Source organism: Lampetra fluviatilis, unplaced genomic scaffold, assembly GCF_964198595.1.
Source record: "Lampetra fluviatilis unplaced genomic scaffold, kcLamFluv1.1 SCAFFOLD_756, whole genome shotgun sequence".
Lineage (NCBI taxonomy): Eukaryota > Metazoa > Chordata > Hyperoartia > Petromyzontiformes > Petromyzontidae > Lampetra > Lampetra fluviatilis.
Genome location: NW_027621256.1, coordinates 10,001 through 26,724, shown reverse-complemented (window position 1 = coordinate 26,724; position 16,724 = coordinate 10,001). Strand labels below are relative to the sequence as shown.

The following is a 16,724-nucleotide window of genomic DNA, read 5'->3' as shown; positions in this document are numbered from 1 at the left end:
GTGAGTGAGTGGGTGAGTGAGTGGGTGAGTGAATGAGTGAATGAGTGGGTGAGTGAGTGAGTGAATAGGTGAGTGGGTGAGTGAGTGCGTGAGTGGCTAGGTGAGTGGGTGGGTGGGTGAGTGAGTGAGTGAATGGGTGAGTGAGTGAGTGGGTGAGTGGTTGGGTGAGTGAGTGAGTGAATGGGTGAGTGAGTGAGTGTGTGAGTGGTTGGGTGAGTGAGTGGGTGAGTGAGTGAGTGGGTGAGTGAGTGAGTGGGTGAGTGAGTGGGGGAGCTTTGTCTGTGTGTGTATCATATGTGATGGTACTCGCTACTGACAGCACTTGCCCCTACAGCCCTGCTAGAGGCTACCTGGGGAAGCTTTGTCTGTTTGTGTTTCTCCAATGCAACGTCAGGGTCGACTCGATGAACGGCCTTGACATCAACACAAAGACAAAGATCCTCCAGGTAGCCTCCAGCAAGGCTGTAGGGGCAAGTGCCGTTAGCTATCTGTTTGTGTGTTTGTGTGTGTGTCTGCGTGTGTGTCTGTGTGTGTGTCTGTGTGTGTCGGTATGTGTCTGTGTGTGTGTCTGTGTATGTATATGTGTGATTGTGTCTATGTCTGTGTGTGTGTCTGTAATTGTGTGTCTGTGTGTGTGTCTGTCTGTGTGTGTGTCTGTGTGTGTGTGTATCTGTGTGTCTCTGTGTGTGTCTGTGTGTGGGTGTCTGTGTGTGTGTCTGTGTATGTATATGTATATGTGTGTGTGTCTGTCTGTGTGTGTGTCTATGTCTGTGTGTGTGTGTCTGTAATTGTGTGTCTGTGTGTGTGAGTGTCTGTGTATGTATATGTGTGTGTGTCTGTGTGTGTGTGTCTATGTCTGTGTGTGTGTCTGTGTGTGTGTCTGTGTCTGTGTATGTGTCTGTAATTGTGTCTGTGTGTGTGTGTCTGTGTGTGTGTGTCTGTGTGTGTGTCTGTGTGTGTGTCTGTGTGTCTGTAATTGTGTGTGTGTCTGTGTGTGTCTATGTCTGTGTGCGTGTCTGTAATTGTGTGTCTGTGTGCGTGTGTCTGTGTGTGTGACTGTGTGTGTGTGTCTGCATGTATATGTGTGTGTGTCTGTGTGTGTCTGTGTGTGTCTGTGTGTATATGTGTGTCTGTGTGTGTGTGTCTGTGTGTGTATCTGTGTGTATGTGTGTGTCTGTCTGTGTGTGTGTCTGTGTGTGTGTCTGTGTGTGTGTCTGTGTGTGTGTGTGTCTGTGTGTGTGTCTGTGTGTGTGTCTGTATGTGTGTCTGTGTGTGTGTCTGTGTGTGTGTGTGTGTCTGTGTGTGTATCTGTGTGTATGTGTGTGTCTCCTAGTTGACAGATAACAGCCCCAGACGATTAGTGCGTTGCCATGGAGACCCGGGGGAGAGGGGGGAGTGGGGGACGATTGATGGACGTTAACGGAGAGGGGGGTGAGAGGGCGGAGGAGTGACGCTCACAACAACGAGCGGAGCGCCGGGTGGCTAAAGCCCAGCGAGTTGGCACAGTAGGGGGCACAGGTGGTGCATCAGCCAGTCATCTCGGTCGTCTCGGTCATCTCGGTCAGTCGACCCTTGGCACCTGCTGGGTCTGCCACGTGACCTCCTCCTCATGCACCTAGCCTGGCACAGCAGTACAACCCATGGCACCTGCTGGGTCTGCCCCGTGACCTCCTCCTCATGCACCTAGCCTGGCACAGCAGCACAACCCGTGGCACCTGCAGGGTCTGCCACGTGACCTCCTCCTCATGCACCTAGCCTGGCACAGCAGCACAACCCGTGGCACCTGCTGGGTCTGCCCCGTGACCTCCTCCTCATGCACCTAGCCTGGCACAGCAGTACAACCCTTGGCACCTGCAGGGTCTGCCACGTGACCTCCTGCTCATGCACCTAGCCTGGCACAGCAGTACAACCCGTGGCACCTGCTGGGTCTGCCCCGTGACCTCCTGCTCATGCACCTAGCCTGGCACAGCAGTACAACCCGTGGCACCTGCAGGGTCTGCCACGTGACCTCCTCCTCATGCACCTAGCCTGGCACAGCAGTACAACCCCTGGCACCTGCTGGGTCTGCCACGTGACCTCCTGCTCATGCACCTAGCCTGGCACAGCAGTACAACCCATGGCACCTGCTGGGTCTGTCACGTGACCTTCTCCTCATGCACCTAGCCTGGCACAGCAGTACAACCCATGGCACCTGCAGGGTCTGTCACGTGACCTCCTGCCAGCGGGCGTTCGACACTTCACGTGGCAGCCTCAAGGTGCACATGGCCTGGCACCAGCCCAGTGTGTGTGTGTCAGTGTGTGTGGGGAGTGGTGGTGCAGTGGTTAGCGCAGTGTGTGTGTGTGTGTGGGGAGTGGTGGTGCAGTGGTTAGCGCACTGTCTGAATGGGGAGTGGTGGTGCAGTGGTTAGCGCACTGTGTGTGTGTGTGTGGGGAGTGGTGGTGCAGTGGTTAGCGCACTGTGTGAATGGGGAGTGGTGGTGCAGTAGTTAGCGCACTGTGTGTGTGAGTGGGGAGTGGTGGTGCAGTGGTTAGCGCACTGTGTGTGTGTGTGGGGAGTGGTGGTGCAGTGGTTAGCGCACTGTGTGTGTGTGAGTGGGGAGCGGTGGTGCAGTGGTTAGCGCACTGTGTGTGAGTGGGGAGCGGTGGTGCAGTGGTTAGCGCACTGTGTGTGTGTGCGTGGGGAGTGGTGGTGCAGTGGTTAGCGCACTGTGTGTGTGTGGGGAGTGGTGGTGCAGTGGTTAGCGCACTGTGTGAGTGGGGAGTGGTGGTGCAGTGGTTAGCGCACTGTGTGTGTGCGTCGGGGGAATGGGTGGCCAGCACCACCACAACCACCACCACAACCACCACAACCACCACCACAACCACCACAACCACCACAACCACCACCACCACAACCACCAAAACAACCACCACCACAACAACAACCACCACCACAACCACCACCACCACAACCACCACAACCACCACCATAACCACCACTACCACCACCACCACAACAGCAGCAGCAGCAGCACAACAACAAACACCACCACAACCACCACCACCACCACCACAACCACCACAACCACCACCACAACAACAGCAGCAGCAGCACAACAAACTGTTGCACGAGTCGTGTGCGCGAGACGACTTCGCGGGGCGGGGCGTGTTTCACGTCGGAACGGACCAAGTGTGGGACACCCGGGAAGGGGGTGACAGAGAGAGAGATTGTGTCTCTGTGTGTGTGTGTTTGTGTGTGTGTCTGTGTGTGAGTGTGTCTGTGTGTGTGTGTGAGTGTGTCTGTGAGTGTGAGTGTGTCTGTGTGTGTGTGAGTGTGTCTGTGAGTGTGAGTGTGTCTGTGTGTGTGTGTGAGTGTGTCTGTGTGTCTGTGTGTGTATGTGTGTCTGTGTGTGAGTGTGTCTGTGTGTGAGTGTGTCTGTGTGTGTCTGTGTGAATGTGTCTGTGTGTCTGTGTGTGTGTGTGTATGTGTGTCTGTGTGTGTGTGAGTGTGTCTGTGAGTGTGAGTGTGTCTGTGTGTGTGTGTGAGTGTGTCTGTGAGTGTGAGTGTGTCTGTGTGTGTGTGTGAGTGTGTCTGTGTGTCTGTGTGTGTATGTGTGTCTGTGTGTGAGTGTGTCTGTGTGTGAGTGTGTCTGTGTGTGTCTGTGTGAATGTGTCTGTGTGTCTGTGTGTGTGTGTATGTGTGTCTGTGTGTGTGTGAGTGTGTCTGTGAGTGTGAGTGTGTCTGTGTGTGTGTGTGAGTGTGTCTGTGAGTGTGAGTGTGTCTGTGTGTGTGTGTGAGTGTGTCTGTGTGTCTGTGTGTGTATGTGTGTCTGTGTGTGAGTGTGTCTGTGTGTGAGTGTGTCTGTGTGTGTCTGTGTGAATGTGTCTGTGTGTCTGTGTGTGTGTGTGTATGTGTGTCTGTGTGTGTGTGAGTGTGTCTGTGAGTGTGAGTGTGTCTGTGTGTGTGTGTGAGTGTGTCTGTGAGTGTGAGTGTGTCTGTGTGTGTGTGTGAGTGTGTCTGTGTGTCTGTGTGTCTGTGTGTGTATGTGTGTCTGTGTGTGAGTGTGTCTGTGTGTGAGTGTGTCTGTGTGTGTCTGTGTGAATGTGTCTGTGTGTGTGTGTGTATGTGTGTCTGTGTGTGTGTGTCTCTCTTACACACACACAGACACACTCACACACACACACTCACACACACAGACACACACACACAGACACACTCACACACACACACTCACACACACACACTCACACACACAGACACACACACACAGACACACTCACACACACACACTCACACACACAGACACACAGACACACTCACACACACACACTCACGCGCACAGACACACACACACAGACACACTCACAGACACACTCACACTCACACACACACAGACACACTCACACACACACACTCACACACACAGACACACACACACAGACACACTCACACACACACACTCACACACACACAGACACACACACACAGACACACTCACGCACACACACTCACACACAGACACACATACACACACACATACAAACACACACACACAGACACACTCACACACTCACAGATACTCACACACGCACAGACACACACACAGACACACACACAGACACACACACACACTCACATACACACACAGACACACACAGACACACACACACAGACACACTCACACACACACAGACACACACACACAGACACACACAGACACACACACACAGACACACAGACACACACACACACAGACACACACAGACACACACACACACTCACACACTCACACTCACAGATACTCACACACACACACACAGACACACACAGACACACACACACTCACACACTCACACACACACTCACAGTGACACAACCGAAGCGCCACCGCCACCACCCCCACGTGCGGACGCCACTTGGTTTGACCCGAAATCCGTTGTGGGTCCTGAGTGGAGACTGATCGAGAGAGACACAGACAGAGAGAGACACACACACAGAGACACACACACAGAGACACACACACAGAGACACACACACAGAGACACACACACAGAGATACACACACAGAGACACACACACAGAGATACACACACACAGAGACACACACACAGAGACACACACACAGAGATACACACACAGAGACACAGAGACACACACACAGAGACACAGAGAGAGACACACACAGAGACACACACAGAGACACACACACAGAGACACACACACACACAGACACACACAGAGACACACACAGACAGAGAGAGACACACACAGAGACACACACACAGAGACACACACAGACACACACAGAGACACAGACAGAGACACACACAGAGACACAGAGACACACACACAGAGACACATACAGAGACACACACACACAGAGATACACACACAGACAGAGAGAGACACACACACAGACACACACAGAGACACAGACAGAGAGAGACACACAGAGACACACACAGAGACACACACACCCAAAGACACACACACAGACAGAGACACACACAGATACACAGAGAGAGACACACACAGACAGAGAGAGACACACACACAGAGACACACACAGAGACACACACAGAGACACACGCACACAGACACACACAGAGACACACACACAGAGACACACACAGAGACAAACGCACAGAGACACACACAGAGACACACACACAGAGACACCCACAGAGACACCCACAGAGACACAGAGACACACACAGAGACACACACAGAGAGACACACACAGAGACACACACACAGAGACACACACACAGAGACACACACACAGAGACACACACACAGAGACACACACAGAGACACAGACACAGAGACACCCACAGAGACACAGACACAGAGACACAGACACAGAGACACACCCACAGAGACACCCACAGAGTCACAGACACAGAGACACACACAGAGACACAGACACAGAGACACCCACAGAGTCACAGACACAGAGACACACACAGAGACACAGACACAGAGACACCCACAGAGACACCCACAGAGACACACACAGAGACACCCACAGAGACACACACATTGAGAGACACATACAGAGACATAGACAGAAAGAGACACACAGAGACACAGAGAGAGACACACACAGATACACAGAGAAATATACAGAGACACCCACAGAGACACACACAGAGACACAGAGACACACACAGAGACACATAGATTCACACAGAGACACACAGAAACACTCACAGAAACACACACAGAGGCACACACAGAGACACACATACAGAGACACACAGAGACACACACAGAGAGACACACACAGAGACACACATACAGAGACACACAGAGACACACACAGAGACAGAGACACACACAGAGAGACAGAGAGAGACACACACAGAGACAGAGAGAGACAGAGACACAAAGAGAGACACACACAGACACACACACACAGAGAGACACACACACAGACAGAGAAACAGAGACACAAAGACACAGAGAGAGACACACACAGACACACAGAAACACAGAGAGACAGAAACACACACAGAGAGAGACACACACACAGACACACAGACACACAGAGAGAGACACAGACACACAGACACACACACAGACACACACACAGAGAAACACACAGAGACACACACACACAGACACACGGAGAGACACACACACACACACAGACACACACAGAGACACACACACACACACAGACACACAGACACACACAGAGACAGACACACAGACACACATAGAAAGGGGATATCGCTAATTAATGATCGATGTTAAACGATCTGAACAAAGGTTTACAATTTCTGTTACCTGAAGTACAACAACAGCAACAACAACAACAACAACTTATTGGTGGGTGGGTGAGTGGGTGGGTGGGTGAGTGGGTGGGTGAGTGGGTGGGTGGGTGGGTGAGTGAGTGGGTGGGTGAGTGAGTGGGTGGGTGGGTGGGTGAGTGGGTGGGTGGGTGAGTGGGTAGGTGAGTGGGTGGGTGGGTGTATGGGTGAGTGGGTGGGTGGGTGAGTGGGTGGGTGAGTGAGTGGGTGGGTGAGTGGGTGAGTGTGTGGGTGAGTGGGTGGGTGAGTGGGTGGGGGAGTTGGTGGGGGAGTTGGTGGGTGGGTGAGTGGATGAGTGAGTGGGTGGGTGAGTGGGTGGGTGGGTGAGTTGGTGGGTGGGTGAGTGAGTGAGTGGGTGGGTTGGTGAGTGAGTGAGTGGGTGGGTGAGTGAGTGGATGGGTGAGTGCGTGGGTGGGTGGGTGACTGAGTGCGTGGGTGGGTGAGTGGGTGGGTGGGTGAGTGGGTGAGTGGGTGGGTGAGTGTGTGGGTGGGTGAGTGGGTGTGAGTGGTTGAATGGATCGGTGAGTGTGTGGGTGTATGGGTGGGTGAGTGGGTCGGTGAGTGTGTAGGTGAGTGGGTGAGTGGGTGGGTGAGTGGGTGAGTGAGTGGGTGAGTGAGTGGGTGAGTGAATGAGTGAATGAGTGGGTGAGTGAGTGATGGCGTGAGTGAATGAGTGGACGTGTGGGCGAATGAATGGGTGAATCACTGAGTGAATGAGTGGATGCTTTAGCGGGTGAGTGAATGAGTGATTGAATACGCGAATGAGTGAGTGAATGAATGATTGTCTCAGTGAGTGAGTGGGTGATTGTCTGAGTGAGTGAGTGGGTGAGTGCGTGGGTGAGTGGGTGGGTGAGTGTGTGAGTGTGTGGGTGGGTGAGTGGGTGTGAGTGGGTGAGTGGTTCATTGAGTGGGTGGGTGGGTGAGTGGGTGAGTGGGTGGGTGGGTGAGTGGGTGGGTGAGTGTGTGAGTGTGTGGGTGGGTGAGTGGGTGTGAGTGGGTGAGTGGTTGATTGAGTGGGTGGGTGGGTGAGTGTGTGAGTGGGTGGGTGAGTGGGTCGGTGAGTGGGTCGGTGAGTGTGTAGGTGAGTGGGTGAGTGGGTGGGTGAGTGGGTGGGTGGGTGAGTGGGTGGGTGAGTGAATGAGTGAATGAGTGGGTGAGTGGGTGAGTGAGTGAGTGATGGCGTGAGTGAATGAGTGGATGTGTGTGCGAATGAATGGGTGAATTACTGAGTGAATGAGTGGATGCATTAGCGGGTGAGTGAATGCGTGAGTGGGTGATTGTCTGAGTGAGTGAGTGGGTGATTGTCTGAGTGAGTGAATGAGTGAGTGGGTGATTGTCTGAGTGAGTGAATGAGTGAGTGGGTGATTGTCTGAGTGAGTGGGTGGGTGGGTGAGTTGGTAGGTGAGTGGCTGGGTGGGTGAGTGGGTGGGTGAGTGAGTGAGTGGGTGGGTGAGTGGGTGGGTGGGTGGGTGAGTTGGTAGGTGAGTGGCTGGGTGGGTGAGTGGGTGGGTGGGTGAGTGGGTGAGTGGGTGAGTGAGTGGGTGGGTGGGTGAGTGGGTGGGTGGGTGAGTGGGTGGGTGGGTGAGTAGGTGGGTGGGTGGGTGGTTGAGTGAGTGGGTGAGTGGGTGGGTGGGGGAGTTGGTGGGTGGGTGAGTGGGTGGGTGGGTGAGTAGGTGGGTGGGTGGGTGGTTGAGTGAGTGGGTGAGTGGGTGGGTGGGGGAGTTGGTGTGAGTGGTTGAATGGATGGGTGGGTGTGTGGGTGGGTGAGTGCGTCGGTGTGTAGGTGGGTGAGTGGGTGGGTGGGTGGGTGACTGAGTGAGTGGGTGATTGCCTGAGTGAGTGAGTGGGTGAGTGGGTGATTGTCTGAGCAAGTGAATGAGTGAGTGAACGAGTAAGTGAATGAGTGAGTGGGTTGATTTCGTGAATTACTGAATGGGTGATCGGCTGAATGGGATATTAGCTGAGTGAATGAGTGGGTGAATGAGTGGTGGGTCATTTGAGCTCAGACAAAGACTCTCTGTGTGCGTGTGTGTCTCTGTGCGTGTCTGTCTGTGCGTGTGTCTCTGTGCGTGTCTCTCTGTGCGTGTGTCTCTGTGCGTGTCTCTCTGTGTGTGTGTGTCTGTGTGCGTGTGTCTGTGTGCGTGTGTCTCTGTGTGTGTGTGTCACACTGTGTGTGTCTCACTGTGTGTGTGTGTCTCTGTGCGTGTGTCTCTGTGTCTGTGTGTGTGTGTCTCTGTGCGTGTGTCTCTGTGTGTGTGTCTCTGTGCGTGTCTCTCTGTGCGTGTGTCTCTGTGTCTGTGTGTGTGTGTCTCTGTGCGTGTGTCTCTGTGTGTGTGTCTCTGTGCGTGTCTCTCTGTGCGTGTGTCTCTGTGTCTGTGTGTGTGTGTCTCTGTGCGTGTGTCTCTGTGTGTGTGTCTCTGTGCGTGTCTCTCTGTGTGTGTGTGTCTGTGTGCGTGTGTCTGTGTGCGTGTGTCTCTGTGTGTGTGTGTCACACTGTGTGTGTCTCACTGTGTGTGTGTGTCTCTGTGCGTGTGTCTCTGTGTCTGTGTGTGTGTGTCTCTGTGCGTGTGTCTCTGTGTGTGTGTCTCTGTGCGTGTCTCTCTGTGCGTGTGTCTCTGTGTCTGTGTGTGTGTGTCTCTGTGCGTGTGTCTCTGTGTGTGTGTCTCTGTGCGTGTCTCTCTGTGCGTGTGTCTCTGTGTCTGTGTGTGTGTGTCTCTGTGCGTGTGTCTCTGTGTGTGTGTCTCTGTGCGTGTGTCTCTGTGTGTGTGTCTCTGTGCGTGTCTCTCTGTGCGTGTGTCTCTGTGTCTGTGTGTGTGTCTCTGTGCGTGTCTCTCTGTGCGTGTGTCTCTGTGTGTGTCTCTCTGTGCGTGTGTCTCTGTGTGTGTCTCACTGTGCGTGTGTCTCTGTGTCTGTGTGTGTGTGTCTCTGTGTGTGTGTCTCTGTGTGTGTCTCTCTGTGCGTGTGTCTCTGTGTGTGTCTCTCTGTGCGTGTGTCTCTGTGTGTGTCTCACTGTGCGTGTGTCTCTGTGTCTCTGTGTGTGTGTCTCTGTGTGTGTCTCTCTGTGCGTGTGTCTCTGTGTGTGTCTCACTGTGCGTGTGTCTCTGTGTCTGTGTGTGTGTGTCTCTGTGTGTGTCTCTCTGTGTGTGTCTCTGTGTGTGTGTCTCTGTGCGTGTCTCTCTGTGTGTGTGTCTCTGTGTGTGTCTCTCTGTGCGTGTGTCTCTGTGTGTGTGTCTCTGTGTGTGTGTCTCTGTGCGTGTCTCTCTGTGCGTGTGTCTCTGTGTCTGTGTGTGTGTGTCTCTGTGTGTGTGTCTCTGTGTGTGTCTCACTGTGTGTGTGTCTGTCTGTGTGTCTGTGTATGTGTGTCTGTGTGCGTGTGTCTCACTGTGTGTGTGTCTCTCTGTGTGCGTGTGTGTCTCTCTGTGCGTGTGTCTCTGTGCGCGTGTATTTCTGTGCGTGTATCTCTGTGCGTGTGTCTTTGTGTGTGTGTCTCTGTGTGTGTCTCACTGTGTGTGTGTGTCTCTGTGTCTGTGTGTGTGTGTCTCTGTGCGTGTGTCTCTGTGCGTGTGTCTCTCTCCGTGTCTCTCTCCGTGTCTCTCTGTGTGTGCGTGTCTGTCTGTGCGTGTGTCTCTGTGCGTGTCTCTCTGGGCGTGTGTCTCACTGTGTGTGTCTCACTGTGTGTGTGTGTCTCTGTGTCTCTTTGCGTGTGTCTCTGTGCGTGTGTCTGTGTGAGTGTGTCTCTGTGTGTGTGTGTCTCACTGTGTGTGTGTGTCTCTGTGTCTGTGTGCGTGTGTCTCTGTGCGTGTGTCTGTGTGAGTGTGTCTCTGTGTGTGTGTGTCTCACCCTGTGTGTCTCTGTGCGGGGAGCGGTGGGTGTAGCGGTTAGCGCTACGCTGCGCTATGAACCCGGCGACCCGGGTTCGATTCCCGCTCTACGGCTAACACCAGTGACGATTATCTGAACCGGTCCTGGGCCTCCCCTAGGTCGACTCAGCCTTAAATGAGTACCTGGTGCGGTGTGTAAACATCTCCACTGGGGAGACAAAGGCGGCCGGGCGTGGCGCTGGCCACCCACCCCCTCGTGTGCCGTGCCGGCCTTCATAGGTGCTCGCTAACAGCACTTGCCCCTACAGTCTGTTAAGGCTACACGGGGGATCTTTGTCTTTGTGTCTGTGTGTGTGTCTGTGTGTGTGTGTGTGTCTGTGTGTGTGTGTGTGTCTGTGTGTGTGTGTGTGTCTGTATCTGTGTGTGTGTGCTAGCTAACAGCACTTGCCCCTACAGCCCTGCTAGAGGCTACCTGGGGGATCTGTGTCTGTGTGTGTGTGTCTGTGTGTGTGTGTCTGTGTGTGTGTGTGTGTCTGTGTGTGTGTGTCTGTGTGTGTGTGTGTGTCTGTGTGTGTGTGTGTGTCTGTGTGTGTGTGTGTGTCTGTGTGTGTGTGTGTGTCTGTATCTGTGTGTGTGTGCTAGCTAACAGCACTTGCCCCTACAGCCCTGCTAGAGGCTACCTGGGGGATCTGTGTCTGTGTGTGTGTGTCTGTGTGTGTGTGTCTGTGTGTGTGTGTGTGTCTGTGTGTGTGTGTCTGTGTGTGTGTGTGCTAGCTAACAGCACTTGCCCCTACAGTCTGTTAAGGCTACACGGGGGATCTTTGTGTGTCTCTGTGTCTGTGTGCGTGTGTCTCTGTGCGTGTGTCTCTGTGCGCGTGTCTCTCTGTGTGTGTGTCTCTCTGTGTCTGTGTCTCTGTGTGTGTCTCTCTGTGTGTGTGTCTCTGTGCGTGTGTCTCTCTGTGTGTCTCTGTGTGTGTGTGTCTGCGTGTGTGTCTCTCTCTCTTTGTGTCTGTGTCTCTGTGGGTGTCTCTGTGTGTCTCTGTGTGTGTGTCTGTGTGTGTGCTAGCTAACAGCACTTGCCCCTACAGTCTGTTAAGGCTACACGGGGATCTTTGTGTGTCTCTGTGTCTGTGTGCGTGTGTCTCTGTGCGTGTGTCTCTGTGCGCGTGTCTCTCTGTGTGTGTGTCTCTCTGTGTCTGTGTCTCTGTGTGTGTCTCTCTGTGTGTGTGTCTCTCTGTGTGTCTCTGTGTGTGTGTGTCTGCGTGTGTGTCTCTCTCTCTTTGTGTCTGTGTCTCTGTGGGTGTCTCTGTGTGTCTCTGTGTGTGTGTCTGTGTGTGTCTCTGTCTCTCTGTGTCTCTCTCTGTCTCTCTGTGTCTCTCTCTGTGTCTCTGTGTCTCTCTGTGTCTCACTGTCTCTCTGTGTCTCACTGTCTCTCTGTGTCTCTCTCTGTCTCTCTGTGTCTCTCTCTGTGTCTCTGTGTCTCTCTCTGTGTGTCTCTCTGTCTCTCTGTGTCTCACTGTCTCTCTGTGTCTCTCTGTGTCTCTCTGTGTCTCTCTGTGTCTCTCTGTGTCTCTCTCTCTCTGTGTCTCTCTCTGTGTGTGTCTCACTGTCTCTCTGTGTGTCTGTGTCTCTCTGTGTGTGTCTCTTTGTGTCTCTGTGTGTCTCTCTCTGTCTCTCTCTGTGTGTCTCTCTGTCTCTCTGTGTCTCACTGTCTCTCTGTGTCTCTCTCTGTCTCTCTGTGTGTCTCTCTCCCAGACAGACACCCCGCACGTGAACGAGTCGTCACCGTGCCCAGCGTCTCACCGTCACCATCCAGGAGCACATGGCCATCCACTTGTCTCTGTGTGTCTCTGTCTCACTGTCTCTCTCTCTCTCTGTCTCTCTCTGTCTCTGTCTCTCTGTCTCTCTGTGTGTCTCTCTCCCAGACAGACACCCCGCACGTGAATGAGTCGTCACCGTGCCCAGCGTCTCACCGTCACCATCCAGGAGCACATGGACATCCACTTGTCTCTGTGTGTCTCTCTCTGTGTCTCTCTGTGTCTCTCTCTGTCTGTCTCTCTCACTGTGTCTCTCTGTGTCTCTCTGTGTCTCTCTCTCTGTCTGTCTCTCTCTCTGTGTCTCTCTCTCTGTGTCTCTGTGTGTCTCTGTGTCTCTCTCTCTCTCTGTGTCTCTCTCTGTGTCTCTCTCTGTCTCTCTGTGTCTCTCTCTGTGTCTCTCTGTCTCTCTCTCTCTCTCTCTGTCTCTCTCATTGTGTCTCTGTCTCTCTCCCAGACAGACACAGACACCCCGCGCGTGAATGAGTCGTCACTGTGCCCAGCGCCTCACCGTCACCATCCAGGAGCACATGGCCATCCACTTGTCTCTGTGTCTCTCTGTCTCTCTCTGTCTCTCTCTCTCTCTCTCTGTCTCTCTCTGTCTCTGTCTCTCTCTCACTGTGTCTCTCTCCCAGACAGACACCCCGCGCGTGAATGAGTCGTCACCGTGCCCAGCGCCTCACCGTCACCATCCAGGAGCACATGGCCATCCACTTGTCTCTGTCTCTCTCTGTGTCTCTCTATCTCTGTCTCTCTGTGTCTCTCTCTGTCTCTCTGTGTGTCTCTCTCCCAGACAGACACCCCGCGCGTGAATGAGTCGTCACCGTGCCCAGCGCCTCACGGTCACCATCCAGGAGCACATGGCCATCCACTTGTCTCTGTGTGTCTCTGTCTCTGTCTCTCTCTGTCTCTCTCTCTCTCTGTCTCTCTCTGTCTCTCACTGTGTCTCTCTCCCAGACAGACACCCCGCACGTGAATGAGTCGTCACCGCGCCCAGCGTCTCACGGTCACCATCCAGGAGCACATGGCCATCCACTTGTCTCTGTGTGTCTCTCTGTGTGTCTCTCTCTGTCTCTCTCTCTCTCTGTCTCTCTCTGTCTCTCTGTGTGTCTCTCTCTGTGTCTCTCTGTGTCTCTCTGTCTCTCTGTCTCTCTGTGTGTCTCTCTCCCAGACAGACACCCCGCGCGTGAATGAGTCGTCACCGTGCCCAGCGCCTCACCGTCACCATCCAGGAGCACATGGCCATCCACTTGTCTCTGTCTCTCTCTGTGTCTCTCTATCTCTGTCTCTCTGTCTCTGTCTCTCTGTCTCTCACTGTGTCTCTCTCCCAGACAGACACCCCGCACGTGAATGAGTCGTCACCGCGCCCAGCGCCTCACGGTCACCATCCAGGAGCACATGGCCATCGACGTCTCGCCAGGTCCCATCCGACCCATCAAGCGCATCTCGGACTACTTCCCACGTTTCCCGCGGGGACCGCCCGCGTGCCAGCCGCACCTCCCGTCCAGCGGCACCGGCGACGAGGCATCGGGGGAGGAGCGACGCCGGGTGGACGGTGCTGAGGCGGCGGCGGTGGACGAGGAGGAGGTGGAGGAGGTGGAGGAGGATGACGAGGAGGATGTTGACGCTGCGTTTGATCGATACGGAGTTCAGTCGAGTCAAGGTGGTGGTGGTGGTGGAGGTGGTGGTGGTGGTGGTGGTGGAGGTGGTGGAGGTGGTGGTGGTGGTGGTGGTGGTGGTGGTGGTGGAGGTGGTGGTGGAGTTTTGACGATGGCCAAGATAGGAGCGCTGTCGTGCATGAAAGTTGGTGGTGGTCGAGGTGGAGGTGGTGGTGGAGGTGGTGGAGGTGGTGGTGGAGGTGGTGGTGGAGGTGGTGGAGGTGTTGCAAGGATGCCGGTGGTGGCGGAGACGGTGGAGGCAGAGGAGGAGGTGGAGGGGTACGACTCGGATGATACCAGTGAGTCGCCCTTCTCGCTCGCTCGCTCGCTCAGTCACTCACTCAGTCACTCAGTCAGTCACTCAGTCACTCAGTCAGTCATTCACTCAGTCGCTCACTCAGTGAGTCAGTCAGTCGCTCGCTCGCTCAGTCACTCAGTCAGTCACTCAGTCATTCACTCAGTCAGTCACTCAGTCGCTCACTCAGTGAGTCAGTCAGTCGCTCGCTCGCTCAGTCACTCAGTCAGTCGCTCGCTCGCTCAGTCACTCAGTCAGTCACTCAGTCACTCAGTCAGTCAGTCACTCAGTCATTCACTCAGTCAGTCACTCAGTCGCTCACTCAGTGAGTCAGTCAGTCAGTCGCTCACTCAGTCACTCAGTCAGTCACTCAGTCAGTCAGTCACTCAGTCATTCACTCAGTCACTCAGTCAGTCATTCACTCAGTCACTCAGTCAGTCGCTCGCTCAGTCACTCAGTCAGTCGCTCACTCAGTCACTCAGTCAGTCGCTCGCTCGCTCAGTCACTCAGTCAGTCGCTCACTCAGTCACTCAGTCACTCAGTCGCTCGCTCAGTCACTCAGTCAGTCAGTCGCTCACTCAGTCACTCAGTCAGTCGCTCGCTCGCTCAGTCACTCAGTCAGTCGCTCGCTCGCTCAGTCACTCAGTCAGTCGCTCGCTCACTCAGTCACTCAGTCAGTCACTCAGTTACTCACTCAGTCAGTCAGTCACTCACTCACTCAGTGAGTCAGTCAGTCACTCAGTCACTCACTCAGTCACTCAGTGACTCAGTCACTCACTCAGTCACTCACTCACTCACTCAGTCACTCAGTCACTCAGTGAGTCACTCACTCAATCACTCACTCACTCACTCACCCACTCACTCACTCACCCGCTCACTCACTCACTAACTCATTCATAAAAAATCCACAGAGACCCATGGATAGCCATCGAGACTCATAGACACCCATATAGACCCATAGAGACCCATAGAGACCCATAGAGACCCATAGAGACCCATAGAGACCCATAGAGACCCACATACACCCATAGACACCCATAGAGACCCACATAGACCCACAGAGACCCACATAGACCCACAGAGACCCACAGAGACCCATAGAGACCCACAGAGACCCATAGCGACCCATAGAGACCCGCAGAGACCCACAGAGACCCATAGAGACCCACAGAGACCCATAGAGACCCATAGAGACCCATAGAGACCCATAGAGACCCACATACACCCATAGACACCCATAGAGACCCACATAGACCCACAGAGACCCATAGAGACCCACAGAGACCCATAGAGACCCATAGAGACCCACAGACACCCATAGACACCCATAGAGACCCACATAGACCCACAGAGACCCACAGAGACCCATAGAGACCCACAGAGACCCATAGCGACCCATAGAGACCCGCAGAGACCCACAGAGACCCATAGAGACCCACAGAGACCCATAGAGACCCATAGAGACCCACAGACACCCATAGACACCCATAGAGACCCACATAGACCCACAGAGACCCACAGAGACCCATAGAGACCCACAGAGACCCATAGCGACCCATAGAGACCCGCAGAGACCCACAGAGACCCATAGAGACCCACAGAGACCCACAGAGACCCATAGAGACCCACAGAGACCCACAGAGACCCATAGAGACCCATAGAGACCCACAGAGACCCATAGAGACCCACAGAGACCCATAGAGACCCATAGAGACCCACAAAGACCCATATGCACCCATAGAGACCCATAGAGACCCACAGACACCCATAGAGACCCACAGACACCCATAGAGACCCACAGAGACCCATATACACCCATAGAGACCCATAGAGACCCACAGATACCCATAGAGACCCATAGAGACCCACAGAGACCCATAGACACCCATAGAGACCCACAGAGACCCATAGAGACCAATAGAGACCCACAGAGACCCACAGAGACCCATAGACACCCATAGACACCCATAGAGACCCATATACACCCATAGACACCCATAGAGACCCATAGAAATATACAGAGACTCATTGAGACCCACAGAGACCCACAGAGACCCACAGAGACCCAGAAAAATATACAGAGACTCACAGAGACTCACAGAGACCCATAGAGACCCATAGACACCCATAGAGACCCACATAGACCCATAGAGACCCACAACGACCCATAGAGACCCATAGAGACCCACAGAGACCCATAGACACCCATAGAGACCCACAGAGACCCATAGAGACCCATAGAGACCCACAGAGACCCATAGAGACCCATAGAGACCCACAGAGACCCATAGAGACCCATAGAGACCCACAGAGACCCATAGACACCCATAGAGACCCACAG

General features: G+C 54.0%; 1 protein-coding gene and 1 long non-coding RNA gene across 2 annotated transcripts in view; both read left to right on the top strand.

The window, feature by feature from the left end:
* The first annotated feature begins 6,600 nt into the window (after positions 1–6,600).
* LOC144954977 (double C2-like domain-containing protein alpha) lies at positions 6,601–14,213 on the top strand. Its single transcript, XM_078885337.1, has 3 exons — positions 6,601–6,814; positions 13,762–14,082; positions 14,210–14,213. Exons 2-3 carry the CDS (start codon positions 13,781–13,783, stop codon positions 14,211–14,213), a joined length of 306 nt encoding a protein of 101 aa, XP_078741463.1. The 5' UTR covers positions 6,601–6,814; positions 13,762–13,780.
* A 106-nt stretch (positions 14,214–14,319) lies between these two features.
* The window catches only part of LOC144954978 (uncharacterized), a 5,038-nt gene continuing 2,633 nt past the window's right edge, over positions 14,320–16,724 (top strand). The window contains exon 1 of the long non-coding RNA XR_013641460.1: positions 14,320–14,387. This is a non-coding gene — a long non-coding RNA (uncharacterized LOC144954978). The remainder of the gene's footprint in view (positions 14,388–16,724) is intronic.

What these genes read in the sequence shown, in the direction of transcription:
- LOC144954977 (XM_078885337.1), top strand. Translation starts at nt 13,781, where the DNA reads ATGAGTCGTCACCGCGCCCAGCGCCTCACGGTCACCATCCAGGAGCAC.